The sequence below is a fragment of the Brienomyrus brachyistius genome, chromosome 23 (genome assembly GCF_023856365.1).
Source record: "Brienomyrus brachyistius isolate T26 chromosome 23, BBRACH_0.4, whole genome shotgun sequence".
In the NCBI taxonomy this organism is placed as follows: domain Eukaryota; kingdom Metazoa; phylum Chordata; class Actinopteri; order Osteoglossiformes; family Mormyridae; genus Brienomyrus; species Brienomyrus brachyistius.
Genome location: NC_064555.1, coordinates 21,281,906 through 21,301,292, shown reverse-complemented (window position 1 = coordinate 21,301,292; position 19,387 = coordinate 21,281,906). Strand labels below are relative to the sequence as shown.

The 19,387-nt window shown below is 37.9% G+C and overlaps 2 protein-coding genes and 1 long non-coding RNA gene across 3 annotated transcripts; 2 read left to right on the top strand and 1 right to left on the bottom strand.

The window, feature by feature from the left end:
• Positions 1 to 5,747: 5,747 nt before the first annotated feature.
• On the top strand, positions 5,748 to 8,526 carry dlx5a (distal-less homeobox 5a). Its single transcript, XM_048994368.1, has 3 exons — positions 5,748 to 6,237; positions 6,862 to 7,046; positions 7,428 to 8,526. The coding sequence occupies exons 1-3, from the start codon at positions 5,880 to 5,882 to the stop codon at positions 7,734 to 7,736; spliced, it is 852 nt and encodes a 283-aa protein (XP_048850325.1). The 5' UTR covers positions 5,748 to 5,879; the 3' UTR covers positions 7,737 to 8,526.
• A 1,891-nt stretch (positions 8,527 to 10,417) lies between these two features.
• On the top strand, positions 10,418 to 15,267 carry LOC125719439 (uncharacterized). Its single transcript, XR_007385089.1, has 3 exons — positions 10,418 to 10,493; positions 11,238 to 12,105; positions 14,950 to 15,267. It is a non-coding gene; the product is annotated as an uncharacterized LOC125719439 (long non-coding RNA).
• Positions 12,466 to 14,920, bottom strand: dlx6a (distal-less homeobox 6a). Its single transcript, XM_048994197.1, has 3 exons — positions 14,378 to 14,920; positions 13,601 to 13,794; positions 12,466 to 13,196 (listed from the first exon to the last, which is right to left on the bottom strand). The coding sequence occupies exons 1-3, from the start codon at positions 14,685 to 14,687 to the stop codon at positions 12,957 to 12,959; spliced, it is 744 nt and encodes a 247-aa protein (XP_048850154.1). The 5' UTR covers positions 14,688 to 14,920; the 3' UTR covers positions 12,466 to 12,956.
• Positions 15,268 to 19,387: the final 4,120 nt, after the last annotated feature.

Sequence of the window (19,387 nt, the reverse complement as noted above, 5' to 3'; positions counted from 1 at the left end):
TTGTGTCACACTGGCATTGTCTTCACCATTTGGAAGTGGTTGTGCTCACCAAAATACCCAGGACTGACCTGGTGCTGATTCCAAACCCCTTGTTGGTAATTGTCACTAACCTACACTAAGTGCAGGGGAGAGGTAAGGTATGCATACTGGTACAGTGCATTGTCTCACCCACCACAAGACAAACTGCCTCAGGGATAGGAACCCAAGTATAGCTGTGTGGTAGGTACTGTCAGCACCATGCTAGTTCAAACAGAATGGACCCATGTTAACTTTCCAGTGGTAGAAGTGCCAATCTTGCCACCAACCCCCAAGTTTTCCCTGTAAGTTCCCTCTGATGTAGATTAACTCAGGACAAAGCAATTCCTGGTTAAGGGACTTACTGAAGGACCCAACGAAGTAGGATCGCTCATGACATCTTTGGGATTTCAACTGGCAACCTTCCAATGGCTGGCAGAGCCCTAGCCTCATAGCAACCACTCTAGTGTGTTTGTGTGAAGGCCTATGTAAGTGTGGGGAAAAGATGGGACAAACGTTCAAAGTGGAGAATCTTGCAATCTCCCCGGAAATATGTGATGGGTTCAGTGTTCGATCGGTTGAAGTACATCAGGACAAGCGCAGAATCTGGGTTGTCTTTGACCCACTATGGCAGGAGTGTGAGTACATACAGTACACCACCGTTTAGGACTGCTAGAACATTACTTCCATTGAATCTCTAATTTTAATTGAACCAATCGTGTTTTAAGTCAGTCGTTTAACCTAATGAAGATCAAAATTTAACTAACCCCGTTAGTCAAAAATATATAAATGGGCTCAAAGGGTTATGTGGCTTCAGAAAAACTATGGTAAGCAGCAATAGGAAAAGGAAGCATCACTTCTCAGAAGAAGGGTTAAAGCCACTTATGGAGCTGGTAGCCCATAATAAATTTTTATAAAACAATTGCATTATTATTCAGCATAGCACACACAACGATAACAGCACTGTTCAGGTGAAAATCTTATACACCCAAATGACAAAATTCCACTATTTTCCTCTTGTCAGTTCATTCTGCATCACACAAGCAAAGCGCATTTTTATCACCACAGACCAGCCTATATTTCTCTGTATGTTGTTCATTACTGAGATGGTCCAAGAAGTTCACGTCCACCTGCAAAACACCATTTAGACCAGCAACTTGGTTCCTTGAATTGTGTTGTCTCATGTCTCATTTCTGGTTGGATAATTGGACAGCTTCTCTGGATAGCTGTCATTGTTGTTGCTGGTAGTAAGGGGTGATTCGCCTTCCCACGTTAAAGGATATTTGATTGGTTAGTTCATTATGTACCAGGGTTGTGCAGTATTCAGAATTTATGCATTGTGACCAATTCCATTCATGAATAATAATAATATATGCATTGCCATCACTTTCCTACCGGAACCCCGCTCTCTCAGATGGACGTGGTTGGAAAACCTGCTGCAACAGGGTTAACTGTGGAAACTGTGACGCAATTATCTGCTTATATTAAAGGCAGTTGGACTCGACAGGGAACTGTACAACTTCCTGAAGGAGCAAGGAATCGTGGGCCTTGACATGTGACTATGAATCAAGCTTTTTAAGTTATCTGGCTATCTGTCTAAGCTTGCTTTGTGGAGTAGCTCCTTGTAAGGAACGCTGGGTCTCTCTTGGTTAGCTAATGCTATCAAACCATCCCAAACTTTGTTTGTAGAACGCAAGCCTCATCACCATGGATGAAAACTTTAGTTACACAGAATACACATGCCAAATATTTAATTGATGAGTAGCCAGTACAGTATATACGTTACTTTATGATTACACCCAGAAATCCAACCAATGTCACACAAAATGATAACCACAATTCCCCATTTTGGAGCCTGGATTCCAGTTGTTAACTGTGGATTACTGAGATCTTTTTGCTTCTCTTTTATTTACTTTTCAGCAGCATGTAAAAAGATAGCTCTGATTTCTTGTTAAATTGATTTGTGCAATCAACTGCACAGCAGTTCTTTCCCACAGCTCTTACCTAGGGTGACTGCCAAACCATGTCAGGGGACAATATGAGCTAGAACAGGGTTTGTAAACTACCATTTCATTCATTTCAATTAAAAGGACCTGCATTTCACTTTAGCACTTGCTGTGTGCTGATTGGTCAGTGTCCCATAATCATGCATGTGTCACTAATGTTAATGTGAAACAGCTGGATGAGTCTCTTAAAGACACTAACCAGTAAATGTACAAGGCAAACTGAACAATATACTTGGGCACAGGAGCCTTTCGGGTTCAGAGAAGTTTGTAAAGCTTGAAGCAGCTCATAGTGTCTCCCCTGACATGGATTATGTCACCCTGTTCATACCTTACTGTGATGTCGTGCGTGCATCCCACTGGATGTCGGATTGGAATTTGAAATGGAATGTCAGCCAGCAGAATCAATTCATTTCAAGTCAATGAAATTCAATGCAACCACACAATACAGGAATGTTGTATAATCTAACAAAAAATTTATAATTATGTAATACATGGTTGACGTAGCCTCACACCTCTGGGACCCGGGTTCGAGTCTCTGCCTGGGTCACATGTGTGCGGAGTTTGCATGTTCTACCCATGTCATCGTGGGGTTTCCTCCGGGTACTCCGGTTTCCCCCCACAGTCCAAAAACATGCTGAGGCTAATTGGAGTTGCTAAATTGCCCATAGGTGTTCATGTGTAAGTGAATGGTGTGTGAGTGTGCCCTGCAATGGGCTGGCCCCCCATCCTGGGTTGTTCCCTGCCTTGTGCCCATAGCTTCCCGGATAGGCTCCGGACCCCCCTCAACCCGGTAGGATAAGTGGTTTGGAAAATGGATGGATGGATGGATGGATGGCAGACATACATACTGACCTTGTATATGTACGAGTGAGTGAAATGCACTTTGCATGATTGTAAGAGAAAAATTATGCACAGCTTTTAGCCTATTCTAACAATATACATTTGATTAATGTTAGCCCTGCGAACTGCAATTCTGCATCCTGTTTTCAACCAATTTTATTAATTTAATTTGAATTTTAAGGTCATTCGCAATTTATTTCTGAATGATGCATAACGCTATGTACTCATATTGCATACAGGTGTTAAAACAACAAGTCCTTTTGCGCTAATTTATAGTCTATATTATAGTTTTATATTGCAACATTGACCTCATTATTAGTGCTGTTATTACAGTTTGCCACAGTTGCTTTGCTACCTTTCTCGAATCATCCTTAATATTTGAAAAAACAGAAAGCGCAACGAACTAATGCCTGGATGTATGAGTATCATTATAATACATTTTGACCAACATAACATAAACGATTGATAATGTAGGAATAAGCAGACGATTGTACATAATCATTTGCATGACTGTGCCAAAGCATTGGCAATTTGACCAAATGAATGAGACTTCGCATTTATGATGTGCACTCGATGAGGTGGAGGTTGTACTAGTAGTTATGAGAATTTCATTTCTGGTCTTACCAAAGCGACTGAGAAAAACTGCATGTATTATGTTATCGTCATCAGCATTATTGCGTTGTCCCGGATAGGGGACAATGTCAGCCAGCACAATATTTGTGACACAATATTTGTGTCTCCATGGTTGAACAGAAGACGAAAGGTGCAAATAAAGAACGACGTATAAAACAACGAGTAACGAGCACTCGTAAATTTACAAGCAAAATTACGAAATACTTTAGTTAGGAAGTAATTCGCGAAAAACTCGCCAATTAACGATTTACCTTAAGTGTCAGATGACTACCTCACCTCGGAGTGGTGCACAATCCTGTTATGTAGACTACTCAAAATGAGGCTATACGCTACAGGTTTTAAAGCTACAAAGATAATAATGTAATATACATCTACATCTATCTTTGACAGAATAGCAGAGTAGTTCAAATAAAGAACGACAGGCATGGAAAATAACTAGGGTTGGATCACTCGTTAGTTAACGAACGAGATTACGAAGTACTTGGAAAATAATTGGTAACTAACGAATGATTTTACGTACTTTACAAGACAACGAAGGTTCTTAGCGTCACTGAGCTATAGGGAAATTCACCTCTGATGTAGGGTATAATTTATAAGCTACTTTCGTTATAAATCCATCATGAATACAAAGTCAGTTAAATGGAACTGCCAGTGGCATATGCAGTTATAATAGTGAATCGAGAACAGTTTTCTTCGTTTATGCTGGGACTGTTAGCATTACCTGCACTTTATAATAGCCTACAGATAAAACACGATATCACAAGGTAAAATAAAGAGACAGCGAATGACTGTGTATCATGGACGAAAGACTGCGGGTTTAATAAGATGATTATATTATTAAATGATTAAAACGATTGTGAAATTAATACAGGTTTTAATTAAGTTGTTGTTCTATATGTGCAGTAGGCTATTATGTATAAAACGTGTCTATATCCTAAATCTCAATACTTTTTAAATTTAAATAACATGGCATTTGTCCAGCGTAGTTGTACAACAAAATTCAGTTCTATATGCTAATATGCTATTAATTCTAAACTATGGTATGTTAATACTGCACTGAAAAAGTTTGTATTTTCGCGTACTGGTGCCATGGTACCTTTATCAATTAAATTGTAAGAGTCTTTTTTCTCTGTTAAACTGTTTAATTTATATTACGTTTTAGTGTTGGTACTATTTTTAAAATGAACCATTTTCTTTCGTAAAACCTCATCGGCAAATCTTTCCCCACTGAAGTTTCCATCCCATTACCTTCAACACGAATGAATGCCTTAAATTATTTTCAAGATGGTAATGATCCACAGTTCATAATGTAAATGAACTGTATTTCCATTGTATCTAAACACGCAAAGTAGAGTTACGTTTCTTTAAAAACACTGCACTGATTTTTACAAATATTATTTCTCCTTCTTGTCACTAAGGGGCGCCATTTTACCACAAGATACACTTTCGTTCGCGCGCATCGTTTTCTGCAGTTTGATCGTCTTTGTAGTTTGTATTTAGGAATACATATTTGACATATTAGCAATTTATATGCAATATAAATCTTCAATATAATTATCATTTCAAATAATAAAATATTTAATTCCTTATAGATTTTGAAGTCAGGCGCAAATTACACTAGCAAATATAACCTGAGTTATTTAGTGGGGAGCGATAAGCAGGCACTCAGAGACAGACCGACCAACAGAGAGACAGACAGAGCGACAGACAAACAGACAGACAAACAGATAGATAGATAGATAGATAGATAGATAGATAGATAGATAGATAGATAGATAGATAGATAGATAGATAGATAGATAGATATGCTGGATTAAGATGGCGTGTTATACTTTTAGGTGAATCTCCGGTTATATTTGATTTAGGTAATGGTCATTCCTGTTTTTTTTTATTTTCCATTATGTATTCACTGATTTCTGAAAGGAAATCTTTAATATGATTTGGAAAGTCGTAACGGAATTAATTCATTTTATTGCGCAGAAATTCCGATTTAAAACAATGTAACAATTGTATCTATAAACTATCTATATACTTAGGATTAACATACATAAATATATTCTTTAAAGGTTGATTTAATAAGATGTCAGTTTAAGCACTGGGGTTGTTATGGCTAAGAAAAACACACAATACGAGTATTAATAAGCTTTGTTTTTGCCAAACTGGTTGGACGACTTGGGGTGTAGCTAGCTGGTCGATTCGGCCAATGGAACCAAATCATCCTCGCAGTGCGTAAGAGCGCAATTTGGGATTTAACTAAGTCCTTGCTGTGTGGTTGGCTGCAGTCTGCAGGAGAGCTCGTCAGCTCAGCACACGCGATGACAGTGTAGATTGCGTGCTTGTGAAGGCTTTCCGTCACGTCGCAACAGCAGCAGTGCCATTCGAAATATGACTGGAGTATTCGACAGGAGGATTCCGACTATCAAATCGACAGAGTTTCAGAATCCATTTCAGATCTCCGCCATGCACCACCCGTCTCAGGAATCTCCGACTTTGCCCGAACCAACAGCAACGGATTCTGGCTACTATAGCCCCGCTGGTGGCGTTCATCATGGTTATTGTTCACCTAGTTCGGCTTCATATGGAAAAGCGCTCAATGCCTATCAGTACCAATACCACGGGGTAAACGGATCTGGTGGAAATTATCCAGCAAAATCATACCCAGATTATACGGCATACTCGAGCGCAGCTTACCACCAATATACTGGATCTTATAACAGAGTGCAAGCCCAAGTGAGCCCGCAAGGTAAAATTATTATTGTTATTATTATTATTATTATTATTGTTGTTGTTGTTGTTTTTCGTTCGTTTTTGTCATTGTTTTTATTGTCGGTTTTGTTGTTATTAGTGTTAACTACAAGTTGCTGTGTTAGTCTTTTAGAATTTTACAAATTAACGTTAGTGTTATTCAGAATTTAGCCCTCTTTTTAATTTTCTCAACTATGCTTCCATAAGAAATTGACATGATCCACCCAAATTTAATAACATTTCAATAATAGGCTTAGACATTTCAATAGACATTTCAATATAGTCCGTGAGCGTGTTAATTTTAATAAGTAGACCTGATTAAAAATGCTCAATCAAAACGTTTTTATCTTTTGAATGTGTTTTGACTGGATGATTCGGATGTAGTGCATTTTAGTCTAGCTCCGTGTAACGACTTAATTTCAAGGTAAACGTTTTTAATTTTACATTACTACTTGTACGTGGTGTTCCCTTTGTTTGGCCCCGCATTTTAACTTCGTCCGTAACAGGATTTAAGCATGTTGTTTAGACAAAAGGTATTTAATGCATATTTGCTGATAGACACTAAGAGATTTCTGTTTATTTAAAATCGCATAATGACTTAAAGTATTACAATTGTTTTCAGAAAAAGAAGTGTCGGAGCCTGAGGTGAGAATGGTGAACGGCAAACCGAAGAAGGTGCGAAAACCCCGCACGATTTACTCGAGTTTTCAGCTGGCGGCTCTGCAGCGCAGGTTCCAGAACACGCAGTACCTGGCGCTGCCCGAGAGAGCGGAGCTCGCCGCCTCCTTGGGACTCACACAGACGCAGGTATTGTCATGTCACTGCCCCGCTTTCGAATTAAAACTAACATTGTCCTTAATATCTAGCAAAGTTTTAAGCGTTTCGGAGAGATTTACGTTTGGACCAGTTCTGATGTCATTACTTGGTTGGGGTAAAATACATGTGCACGGTAAATGGATACGGCTTCGTCTATATTACAACACCGTATGCGGTGGAATAACATTTTCTTAAAAGGAATTCTATATTTATTAGTTGCTAGTAATGTCGGTATTCCGTACCTTGTCACTTCTGTTTAAATTGCACAAAATCTTTCATTACCGCGTGAAATGTTTTTGCATTATTGTATTATACCTGCAGACGTTCCGCCTCGTAAAAGTCTTTTAATTTAAAATGTGTCTTTTTTGTCAGGTGAAAATCTGGTTTCAGAACAAGAGGTCCAAACTGAAGAAAATAATGAAGAACGGCGAGCTGCCTCCCGAACACAGCCCCAGTTCCAGTGATCCCATGGCTTGTAATTCTCCCCAGTCCCCGGCCGTCTGGGATTCTCAAGGCCCCCCCAGGCCTCACAGTCATCAGCAGAACATAAGCACGGCGCAGTCGACATTTTTGGACAACTCCGCTTCTTGGTATTCCACAGCTGGTACTCTTAACCCTCACCTACAGCCCCCCAACTCGATACAACACTCATTGGTTCTCGGATCAGGGACGCTGTATTGAAGCGCTATTTAAATATTTAAATGTATTGGACTTATGTTTAAGTTTTTAAGGAATATGCAATGTATTGAAATGGCAGTTATAGGAGAAAGTGTAAAATGTGTAAATGTGTGCATGTAATTTATTGCATTTGGAAGAGTTATTACTTGTGTTCCAAACGGACCGTGAAACTCCGAACACTTTCAGTGGTGCCTTGAATCTTGACCTCAGCGGTATCTCTTTCCCCCCGGAGCTATATCACTTTGCATTGCAGCGGTTAAAAACCATAACGTGAAATAAATTACCTCCGCAATACATAAAAACGTCCACCCTCACCTACCTTATTAAATTAACTGAGACTTCACCTGAATTAATTAAATCATTGTTTAGAGTTGATTTTATTGACTTCAAAATGTGATCATTTGAGTCACCAAATGATTTTGTGTAATGTAAATTTGGTCCGTAGTGTGGCTATGATTTCTGAAATTTAGTGATTGTTATTTCTGTGGATATATATTTTTTGATAAAGATGTTTTTTTTAATGAAATGAAATTAAAAATTACAAACACGAAGCCCATTTGACAAGATGTGCACTTACGGTCTGCATGTAAACTGGAAACTGTTATTAAAGTTTAAATAGATAGGAATGATTGTGTTGGATATACATAAGTAATGTTATGATTTTTTTTGTAAGGCATATACGGTTTGGCAGTGCAAACTGAGCTCGATATAAGGTGTCACATTCATATTTACAAATCACGGAACTCTACTGATTATCATGTTACCATTGTATTAAAAAGGTTTTCACCTTTAATAGAGGATTGATTTCTTTTTCTGCGTCTACTTACGGTGGCCAGACGATCTTAGAAACAAAATATGTTACCGAGGACAAAGATGGAGAAGCATAGACTAATATTTACTGATTTGCCAATACCAGTAATTATGCATCTCCCATTGAACGTTTTCTCTAAATAACGGCTTTTCTAAAAGCGTGTCTGCTGACATTAAATCTCGTAGGCAATGCCACTTGTAGTTGGGCTCTAAATGTCAATTTGTGTAGCACCGAAACGGAAATTTCAATCACGATACATTTGAAATCAAATCATATTCCAATTTTTAATCTGAAATTGACAATTCGTAATTTTCTCATTTTATTTTATTGCTTAAATGAAGTTACATACAGCTCATATACTTACATCTGGATTCCAACCTCCCCCCCTCAAAGAAAATGGTGTCGCTCTGGCAGTCTCTTTCTTTGTATCCTCTACAATTAGTTTCTTTGAATGGCAGAAAGGAGGCGAAGGGGCGGCACGGAGATCTGAGGCAATCCGCATTCCTGTGGGGGCGGACCGGCTCTAGCGCTCTGCCACTCCCGACCACAACCCACCTCAGTCAAACTCAGTTGGTACTGTCTTAAAGGGTCGAACTTTTTCTAGCTTTATGCAATTATTGTGTTAAATTTATATAGGCCTAGCTCGTATATTGTTTCTTTTCTATTGAATCGTGTCAGTTTTTGAGTGATACAGCAGTATAGTGGAATATTTTTATACAGACATCATGTGGTTATAAAACGTCAATTGAAACGGAATATTTACAATTCATTGGTTTCACTCTCTAATAGAATGTATTGACATCTGTTAATCACTCATATTGAACAATTAAAGACGATTATTAGACCTTTATCGCTCCATGAAATATTTGTCTTGTTGGTGGACAATAGGCTTATAACCGATTTATGTTTTAATGGAAATGCCTGTACTTCAAAACCTCTGTGGTGAACCATATATTTTCCGTTTCGTACTTAAAGTAACAAACGACTTAACAGATTCAAACATATATTCCTCGTATGTGTCCTGTAAAAAAACATCACTCCTTGTCCCCCCCCCTTCCTTAAACGCCTCGGCTCTCGCACTCCCTCGCTTTCCTTCTCGAAGACAAGCACGCACAAGTACACAGGCCCGACGATATTTGAAAGCCACGTAGGCCCAATAATTAGAATATTTTAATGCTATGAATGACAACAGCTTAAATCCTAAAGACACTCTCACCTAATTGATTACTATTATGCAAAAAATGAGCAGCGTGCGTTTTACAGTACAGTGCGTTTTACAGTACACCAAGGACCGTAAAATTAAATGTAAATGAAAGCTATATCGTATAAGGAGATTACTGAAAATCTTATACAAAAATAAATTACGTGTGAGGCGCACCAAAAATTAATTGCACATACTCCATAATGTTGTTGTCATTTGTTGCTTTGTGCACCTTTCTTAATGTGATTGATTTGATCACCCATCCTAGATGTATCACTGCATATCCCCGTCTCCGTATTATGACATCACATTGAGTGCCCTGTTAAATTTCAACTAAACATTTTCCACTCAGCAAGTCCATCTGCACTGGAAAATCGAGTCTAATAATGAGTTAGCTTTACTGGACAGCCTCAACTGTAACACTCAACAATAATTATGCTTCCGCCAGGATTAGGAATCCATTATCATAATCTGGACATTTACAATTATCTATAATTTACAAAGATGCGCCTAGTCTTGATTACAGAAGGCTTTTTTCTACCTCACCATCACTAAACAGTGACAGTAATAACAGCTAATTTTGCTGGCAATATAAGAGGTGCTGGGGTGTGCAAACAATTTCACACCTGGATGTGCTTACTCAACCAAGAGCCGTACACAGGCTCGGGCTCAGTCGTTGCAAAGTGCTCGTCTCGGCTCCTCTTCTATATCACCGTTGCAACGTATTCGAAATAGCGCACAGATCAAGGTAGGTTTGCAGCGTTATTATTATTGCTATTATATTTTTTCTTTTGCATTGAGAAAAAGTACACAAAATGTTTTCGTGATTATCTAATCGACTGTTTAAAAACAAATTCATGTTCTGCGTTATGTTTCATATGAGATAAAATGATGTATTTATAGTAAACAAAATATAAAACCGAGCAATGGCTACGCATTTAGATAATATTATAAAACGCAGTTGTTGTTTGGTATTTTACTGCTGTTTAATTCTTGCTTGACAAATGGAAATAATTTTTGATCAACAAAAATGAATTGTTAATTAAATCATCAGAATATTGTGAAAACCGGCCAAACGATGAAACATTGACATTAATTCGTCAGTCGAAGGCAAGAAAAGAAACGCAGGTAGTAACAGAACGCAAGTTACAGAAAATGCAGATGATATATTGCCCGACTTTTGCTACATTTCTGATTTATTATATTTAAGCAGATTCCAGTTCTTCCTTTTTTCATTTATTGTGGCATAAACTAGAAAGCATACATTTCATTTAGCCTATTTGCTAACTCTAAAATCTTATTGATATCGACATAAACATGCCGTTGAATGCATTCTGAGTCTGTATTCGGTATTGATCTTTATCGGCTATGCCCTACCTGATGACAATGATAAAGCACGCAAACCTGTTGTATCCAGTGTGTAACGCTGTCTTTCGTCCTCCCGTCCTGCCCGTCTCTCTCTCACTCTCTCCCGCTTTCTCTGCGCTCCCAGTACTCATCCTTAAGTTCCTAATAAACTCCTGAAGATGCCTTCCACACAGGACATGACCAAGTAAGATAACAGAAAGAAAGTGGTCAAAAATAATGATCATTACAATTCTTATTATAAATTAAAATAGTAATAAAAAAATGAATGTCTTCAGATCATTCTTAAAATAGACCGAGCAGGCCCCTGTCATTTACAAGAGCTTTCATACAATCAAATGAAAATGGCAATTTGTGAAGACCTTCAAAAGATTTTATTTTGATATACAACAGATTTTCAGATCCCTGTATGTGAGATTCTATTCATTAAAGGAAGAAAAAAAGATAACGTGCGCTCGGCATATAAGACTTGACAGCTGCACAGGGCTGCCTCATTCTACTTTTCAACATTGTAATTTCAGATAATTTCCCCCGCGTTCACTCTTCTTGCAATTTGTAAATGAATAACAGAATAATTTTGTCTTTTGTTTCGTCTTTGCTACCTCAAATCCAAATAAAGATGCCTTTTAGTATTAAAAGTGGTAGAAAATTACAGGTAATTATCTTTGACGGTAAAAACGCTGTAATCAGTGGGCCACATCAAAAATTACTCTAATTACGCCTGCATTTATGAGAATGGGGGAGAAAAAAAGCTTCTCGTGGATAAAAACCATAAATTGTCCCAAATATCTCGTCTATATTGAACGGGACTGCAGCTGGATGCTTTGTTCAGAATCGATCCCGTGGCGTTTGGCATCAAGGGTTTTATAGTGAATGCGGGAGAAAGAGGGAGAGAAATTTTGTCAATACTCCAATAATTGAACTAGAAAATGGCAAGATTGACTGGACGAAAGGCAACCGATTTCAACGGGGAAAATATTAACAGACAGATTATGGTAAGTCTGTTTTCTATTGTCTTTAATTTATGGTTAGTATTGACATGATAATATTTAAGACAATATTTTAGTGTGTTTTGTCAACTTTTTTTTTAATGTTTGGCAGCACTGTACACCTTCCTGAGATTATATGAGGTTTTATGTATTTGAGACGCGTTTTACGTAATTATGCTTAATTTTACATGGTTTTTAACGCGTAGACTGCGCTCGAGTAATTAAACAACGTGTCCATGACCCTGGTCTCCACAATAACGAACAAATCACGGTAAAAAAAACGAGATATTACAGATAATACAGACCTCGTCCCCTTTAGAGATAACACTTCATTCAATTTTTGACATCAAACACGACCAGACGAAATTTAAAGTCATATTTTACTCCATTAATGAAAGACAAAACATAAAAAGTATGTACAACTAAAGTCGAACAATATATACATATACAGATTGCTTTGTTTGCATGATTAAAAAAGAGTAAAACATTATGCAAAGACACAATTTCGGTCCATTTAAGAAACGTAATTTCACAAGTCCTCGTGAAGCGCCTTCTAAAGACTGTTCTTGATCTGCGATATTTTTGGTATTAAAAAGTCCACTTTGAAGAGACAAGAGCAAGGTAGAGGCAATCCCATGGAACAATCAGGAGCAGTTAAACATGCTGTTTATTCCTTTGGAGTTTGTGTTTTCAGATAAGCCGTTCAGTGCTTGTATCCTCTTTGCAAGGTCTTTGTTGTGTTCGGCGGCGACTGACTTGTTTTTAAGACGTCATCAATCACATATACAGGAAAAACTGGTTTCCAAAAGGACCACTTCATCCAGGCCTCTGGCCTACCTGTTGCGTTCTCTGGGAGCCTATCTCTGCATTGTGTCTTGATGCGGAGAAGAATACCAGTGAGAATATCCGGCCATGTAATTACTGGCTGGTATGTTTACTCCTTTAGTGGTTGCCGAAACGTCCCATATTGGCGGGATTGCCGGGGAACGGGGTGACAAGGCAATGGACCCGGTTAGCGGGTCGCTCTCGTGAGGGTTACCACCTTGTTTCAACAGCTTCTTGAATTTCGATCTTTTGTTCTGAAACCATATCTTTACCTGTGAAGCAGAACAAAATCAAACAAGCAAAAACACCGTATCCCACAAAACAAACAAACAAGCAAATACACATTGTGAGGTTCAGTTATTATGACGTACTTGGTCTCCATATTGAATTTAACGCAAGAGGCGTTTGTGCAATTAGTTAATATACCTCACAGCTTTATATCACTATCTAGGCCCATCTATAGGATTTGCACATTTAGTTCAATTAGTTAAAAAATGAGTTAAAAAAGATTAATGAAAATGTACATCATCAGAACACCGGTAACATTCGACAACTGTATTACTACTATTAAAACTAGTAATTATACTGCTGCCACTACTACTGCTGCTGCTACTATTACAACGAATAACAACAACAACAACAACAACAACAATAATAATAATAATAATAATAATACCTGTGTCTGCGTAAGCCCAAGTGAAGCTGCAAGTTCTGCCCTTTCTGGAAGCGCAAGGTACTGTGTTTGCTGGAAGCGGTGATTTAAAGCTTGTAGCTGCAAACTGGAATAAATGGTGCGAGGTTTTCGGATCTTCTTCCCCTTTCCATTAAATCGGATTTCTCCGTTTTCAATCACTGTCGTTTTCTGCTGCTCTAAACGAAGGACAGGAAATGTTACTTGATCGACAGCGTAAATACGACAACAAACGTCCTAACCACATTGCGACGAAATAAATTTGAGTTACATCAAATATATCAATAAATAAATGATCAGAAAAAAATGCCATGCTTTGCATTAACGGATCCGCAATCCATTTAATCCAATTGGTCGAATTTATGTTTTGAAAAGAACGTTCCAGGTTAATGCAAGATGTTTTCAAAGATATCTCAGTTTTTAGCGGTCGACAATGGAATAATTTCATTTGATGACAATTATTCGAAGACGAACATGCTAACGCAACCTTCAAAAGTTGCACAATTTCATGCAAAATAAGGTTACAGGAGTCTATGTAACTGACGTGTCTGATCACGAACAATAAAATTCAAGGACCAAGCGAAGTAAAACAAAAACAGCAGGCTTAAAAAGCCACCTCTCAGCTTGAAAAAATTAAGAAAACATCACCGGCATTCAGCGGAACGTTAATTCGACGTATCGCCAAATGGGCTACATCTCGACATGCATTGTAATGTAGTACATAATAATATAATCGATGATGAAGACTTTAAAAAACCTTACCTGTGACATCTAACCGTGTCTGGCCGGCAGTGTTGTTACTGGGGTAGGATGATAAGTATGGACTGTGGTGGGAATGGCTCACGTAAGAGTAAGGTAGCGATCTGTTGTAGGAATTGGTGCTGGAGTACGGGGAATTATCGTGCTGGTGATGCGAGTGAGAGCCGGAATGAAGGCAGTGGAGCGGGTAGTGGCTGGCGGCCATAGACGGGGAGCTCTGCTGAGAATGAGACTGCTGACCAAACTCCATGAAAGCAGACTTGGACGAGTCTTGAGCTTCCAGACCGTCCGCCATCGTAGTCATGGTCATCATCAAATTTTCTGCTTTGAGAGCACTTACCCTCTCTCAAGTCCAAATGAGTCTCCTCGCAGTGCTTGTGTTTCCCCCTCAGTGAAGGGATATTGGCTTATTAACTCCAAATTTCACCGCTCCTTTTGCTTCTGAATTTCTCACTCGGTTTGGCAGAAGGTGGGCTGGAGTTAAGGCAGGGAATTTAAGGTGGATTCTGTTAAATTTGAGTCCTTGCTTCTAGACTTGATGCAGACACTACAAGTAAAATGGTTTGTCTCCAAAGGGCAGCGCCTTCCGATTGGTCATTCAACCCAACGTCATCAGTACTGTGCTTCTCAGAGACTTCACGGTGAGTTAACCCACCTTACCAGCTCCCACCGTAGCCGTAACCACACTTCAGGGGAATTTAATGGCAGGAGATCTGTCTTATATCCACTATAGAGACAATCTTCGATGTGCAGCATCACTCCGCATTACATAGGTGTATTTTACGTTTCCACGATAAATTTCACGGCATTTTTAAGTCCAGATGAAACTTAAATTCTAAAAGTGATTAATTTAAACATGTATGTCTAGCATATCTAGTACGTGTAGTGTATTTTTTAGCGAATTAAAATATAAAATATGTATATATGTTTATATTAAAATAAGTATATATATATATATATATATATATATATATATATATATATATATATATATATATATATATATATAATATATATATATATATATTTTTTTTTTAACTGTTCTCACCCCCTTAAATACGTTCATAAATACTTTTACATAACTAATCACTTTGTATGCATGCATGTCTGGCTGCTGAATCGCCTATGGCCTGAATTTTGAGACGGTCCTAGATTTCTAGAGAAATGACAGCAAATTGTCTCCCTATTGAAAACAGGCGCTTCTGTTCCAAATGTATGCAGATTATACGTGCGGTTAGCGGTCTGGCATATCTTGGTTACAATATAAACTATCAGTGCGAAGTACCTATGCTCTATTAAGGTCTCTTAATTCTCAATTCAGTTGATTTCTATTTTATTGTCAACACATTTTTTTTCATAATGTGGTATTAATTTATTTTAAAATGGTAGAAAAAAATAATTATGGTCACAATCAGTTATACACAATTCTTCTCTGATTAACCGCTACACTTTATTCAAATTGCCGCTATAAAATTAAGAACAATTCTCCTGTAATGATTATGTACTGGGTTTATTTTGGGAGATGGAATAAAAGTGGATATAGCATAAATTATCCGCTAATTATACACTAGTGTCGCCTCAATTATCCTCTTATCAAAATGGTTGTCTAAATGCAGCGTTTAGTTTCAATTTTCTCCCTTTCTATGACAAGAACTTGGTACCTTGCTATTATTACCAGGGTTGTTATTTACTTGGGGATTTAAAAGTGCACAGCCGGGCGGGATAACCATTTCTCAAGGTGAACTCTGGCGAAAAACTCCAAGCCAAGCTATAGATGACAGAAAGGTATTTATGACAAATCACACTATTTGTTTTCTTGGTTGTATTTCCCTCGGATTATAAAAAAAATAACCTTTCGTTTGGACATTGCCACAATGAGGTAGGAATAACGAACTGTATGTCATGGAGCATTTAATGGAAACGAAGACATTTTTCATTACCGGCGTTGTGTTTTATATTTACGTATTATTTAATAACCCGAAGGAATGAAACAGTAGGAAATATAATTAATATTTTCAGTGAAGTGTTGCGTTACTTTTTCACTGGATTCGATGTATCTGAATGAGCCTATAGAATCTGAAATGCTGGGGTCCACTTATACACGGACAGAAACCGGATACATACTTTTTGTAGTCGGCTTTGAGTTATAGAGACAAAGGGTGCAGATTTTACAGCTTGCTTCTGTTTCGTAGTTTCAATGATTAATTAAGACATCATGGTTTATTAACTTTAGACAAGTTTGACAGATTTATTGCAAGTGAAGTAAGTGTAACATAGTCTGTTAAGTTACCCTGCGGGCACGATAGACTAAGCTTTCCTAGAAACATTAAGATAAATTGGTATGATGAAAAGATTTCCACTGAATATTGCTTTAGCTGACTTGTTGAGAATATGGACAATTAAGTCGTGTTTGTAGCGCGTTATATATACTTGAAATCATGTTTGCCGCAGCTGAACGCATTAGATCTTGCGCAGATTTCTCTACAAGCGGCGCAAACAATCTCGACGCTTAATATATTATATGCTCAAATCGCAACGCCCACACAATTGGCGTAAGAAACACAAATACATCGCAGATTGCCATACGTGCAGGTTTGCCACAGGTTTCACTGCATCTTCTATTGTGTGCTTACTTTGCGACGACAGGTGTCCTGTTATCCACGGGCCCGGTCAACTGAAGAAGGATAAGGATTTGCACAATGAGACAATCCATTACTGAGGCATGTCACTATCGGATGGATTCGTGGAGTTTAATGAATAATGGATTTCCTGTGAAATGTTTACGTTTTATTGTAAAATATATTTGCTTTGTGGGGAAACTCCGGAAAGAATTTCTTATAGCTGCAATAGAGTCATACTGTAGTTACTGTTTCATTTGTCATACCATTTATGTAATGATTGTGTTTTAACAGACCTGCACGTTTCCTTGTATAAATGGCGGCATATGATAATAGCAGTGTTGGAGCGTTAACACGGCGTTTGTAGGAAACGTGCATATTTTTGTAAATTCTTTGGATTCTGCGGTTTTTCGCCTTTGCAGCTTTTGCAGAATGTTACGGGACGCCACCTCCTCACTCTCGAAGCTTTGTTTTCAACACTTCGGGCCAACACTGCAGCTTCCCCCGTCCAGTAAAAAAATCGAGTTAAAAGCGTGTTTTTGTGGAGTTCAAACCCACTGGCTCTAAACAGACTTACAGGCGTCGATGGATTTCCATCGCTGCAGTGTGAAGGAAGTGGCGAGAGAAAATGAGAGCAGCTGGATCCCACACGGAGTTCTTGGCATCCGAACGCGGGTCAGCATAATAGAAATCAGAAGGAGTGCATCCGCAAACGTTCCCGCGAGCATCATCAGACGCCTTTCAGCGCAGCGCAGACGTTTCTCCAAACACACAATCCTGAGAAATTAATTGCACAGTTTAGCCCTGATACAAATTTGGATTTTACTCCATTGAACTGCTTTTGGCGTCAAATACTGAAATTACGAATCATCACAATTCCTATAAGACGTGATATAATGCCAAATATTTTTAAACAGAAAATGAATAATAACCATAACAACCATATTTAATCATTATGTCAATTAAAATATCAATCCATAGTACTACGTATTTGTTAGCATATATGACCTATTTGTGTATAAAATACAAACATAATACGTATGAAATTTTATAATACAAAATATTGAAAAATAATTATTTTCAGGCTATATATATATAATAAAAAAATCATTCGGCAAAAATTCTTATGATTACATTTGTTCTATACCATTCGTCTTTAAATTCCGCATTTATGACATTTTGCGACCGGGGTTTTTATTAATTATTTCAAACCTGAACAGGTACCAGAAACACGCGTATTGCCCTCTGTTACACCACGTAGGCCTCCTCCGCTCCCTTTAACTGGTTTAACATCACGTGCACGACGCATTGCAGTGTAAAACAATCAAAACAATAACATTAAAATAGCCACCTAATCACCAACCACCATAAAGCATAACAACAGCAATAATAATAGGCTAATAATAATAATAGGCTAATAATAATAATAATAAGACATACATACATACATACATACATACATACATACATACATACATACATATTAAATGTAAGGGGGTGATATTCCTCAATATTTGAATGGCAAAATCAGGTTTCCTACAATGACATTAAAAATCCACTAATTATTGGATATAATATACTGGCACCCAACTACAAGCTACATTCTACCCAGAAATTGCTATTTCACCAGCAATATTTCTCTTGCAGTGCATTACAAATTTTACCAATTATTAAAAAAAAAATGCAGTTTAAAAAGACAATATGTAGTGCATAACTAGCAATTATGTAAATGATCCAGATATAGTTAGGCAGATCCAGACAATTCCGGCCGCTGCGGGGAAACAAGGTGGAATAAAGGAGATGGAATGAAATGTGAACAGGCCTGACTGCGCTGGCGATTCTCTGAGGGATCTGCAGATAAACCTCAAATGACAGGCCAGGCCCAGCGCAATAAAACCACAACACGCTTTGTCCCATAACGTCCAATAACGTTTTAGGTAAGTGCTGTTATTTCTTTGTTACTTACACCACATATGACTACAATAAAGTTTCCTTTTTAGTCAACTGTAAAACTGCCCTGTGTTTACAGACGTATCTGCTCGTAGTAATGTAAGAGTATTATTTGAATATCAAAAACAGGTTTGAGTTCACCGTCCTATTTAACTCTCACACACAAAATGAAAATGTCACAGAGCAATCTCGGTCTGAGAAACTGAATATTTTCTTCAACTTTCTGTAGTTCAGGGGACGTCCATACTTCAGCATTTATGAATGTAACCTCACTAAGTCCAAATGACTTCCCTTAACCACATGTATGTGTTTTTTTTGCTAGAGTGTGGATTATTACTTCTGCTTAGCTAGGTCCACTTGTATTAAGAATCTAAAATTCATATTTTACACAGCAGCTGAGAATCTTTGCATAGTTCCCATCATATATGCAGTTCAGTAGAATTAG

Bases quoted from the DNA above. Each gene is read 5' to 3' on its own strand.
- dlx5a (XM_048994368.1), top strand. From the start codon at position 5,880: ATGACTGGAGTATTCGACAGGAGGATTCCGACTATCAAATCGACAGAG. The intron at 6,238-6,861 runs GTAAAATTATTA...AATTGTTTTCAG, and splicing joins AGCCCAAGTGAGCCCGCAAG to AAAAAGAAGTGTCGGAGCCT. The intron at 7,047-7,427 runs GTATTGTCATGT...CTTTTTTGTCAG, and splicing joins TGGGACTCACACAGACGCAG to GTGAAAATCTGGTTTCAGAA.
- dlx6a (XM_048994197.1), bottom strand. From the start codon at position 14,687: ATGATGACCATGACTACGATGGCGGACGGTCTGGAAGCTCAAGACTCG. The intron at 13,795-14,377 runs GTAAGGTTTTTT...TCCTTCGTTTAG, and splicing joins GACACGGTTAGATGTCACAG to AGCAGCAGAAAACGACAGTG. The intron at 13,197-13,600 runs GTATTATTATTA...TCTGCTTCACAG, and splicing joins TTGGGCTTACGCAGACACAG to GTAAAGATATGGTTTCAGAA.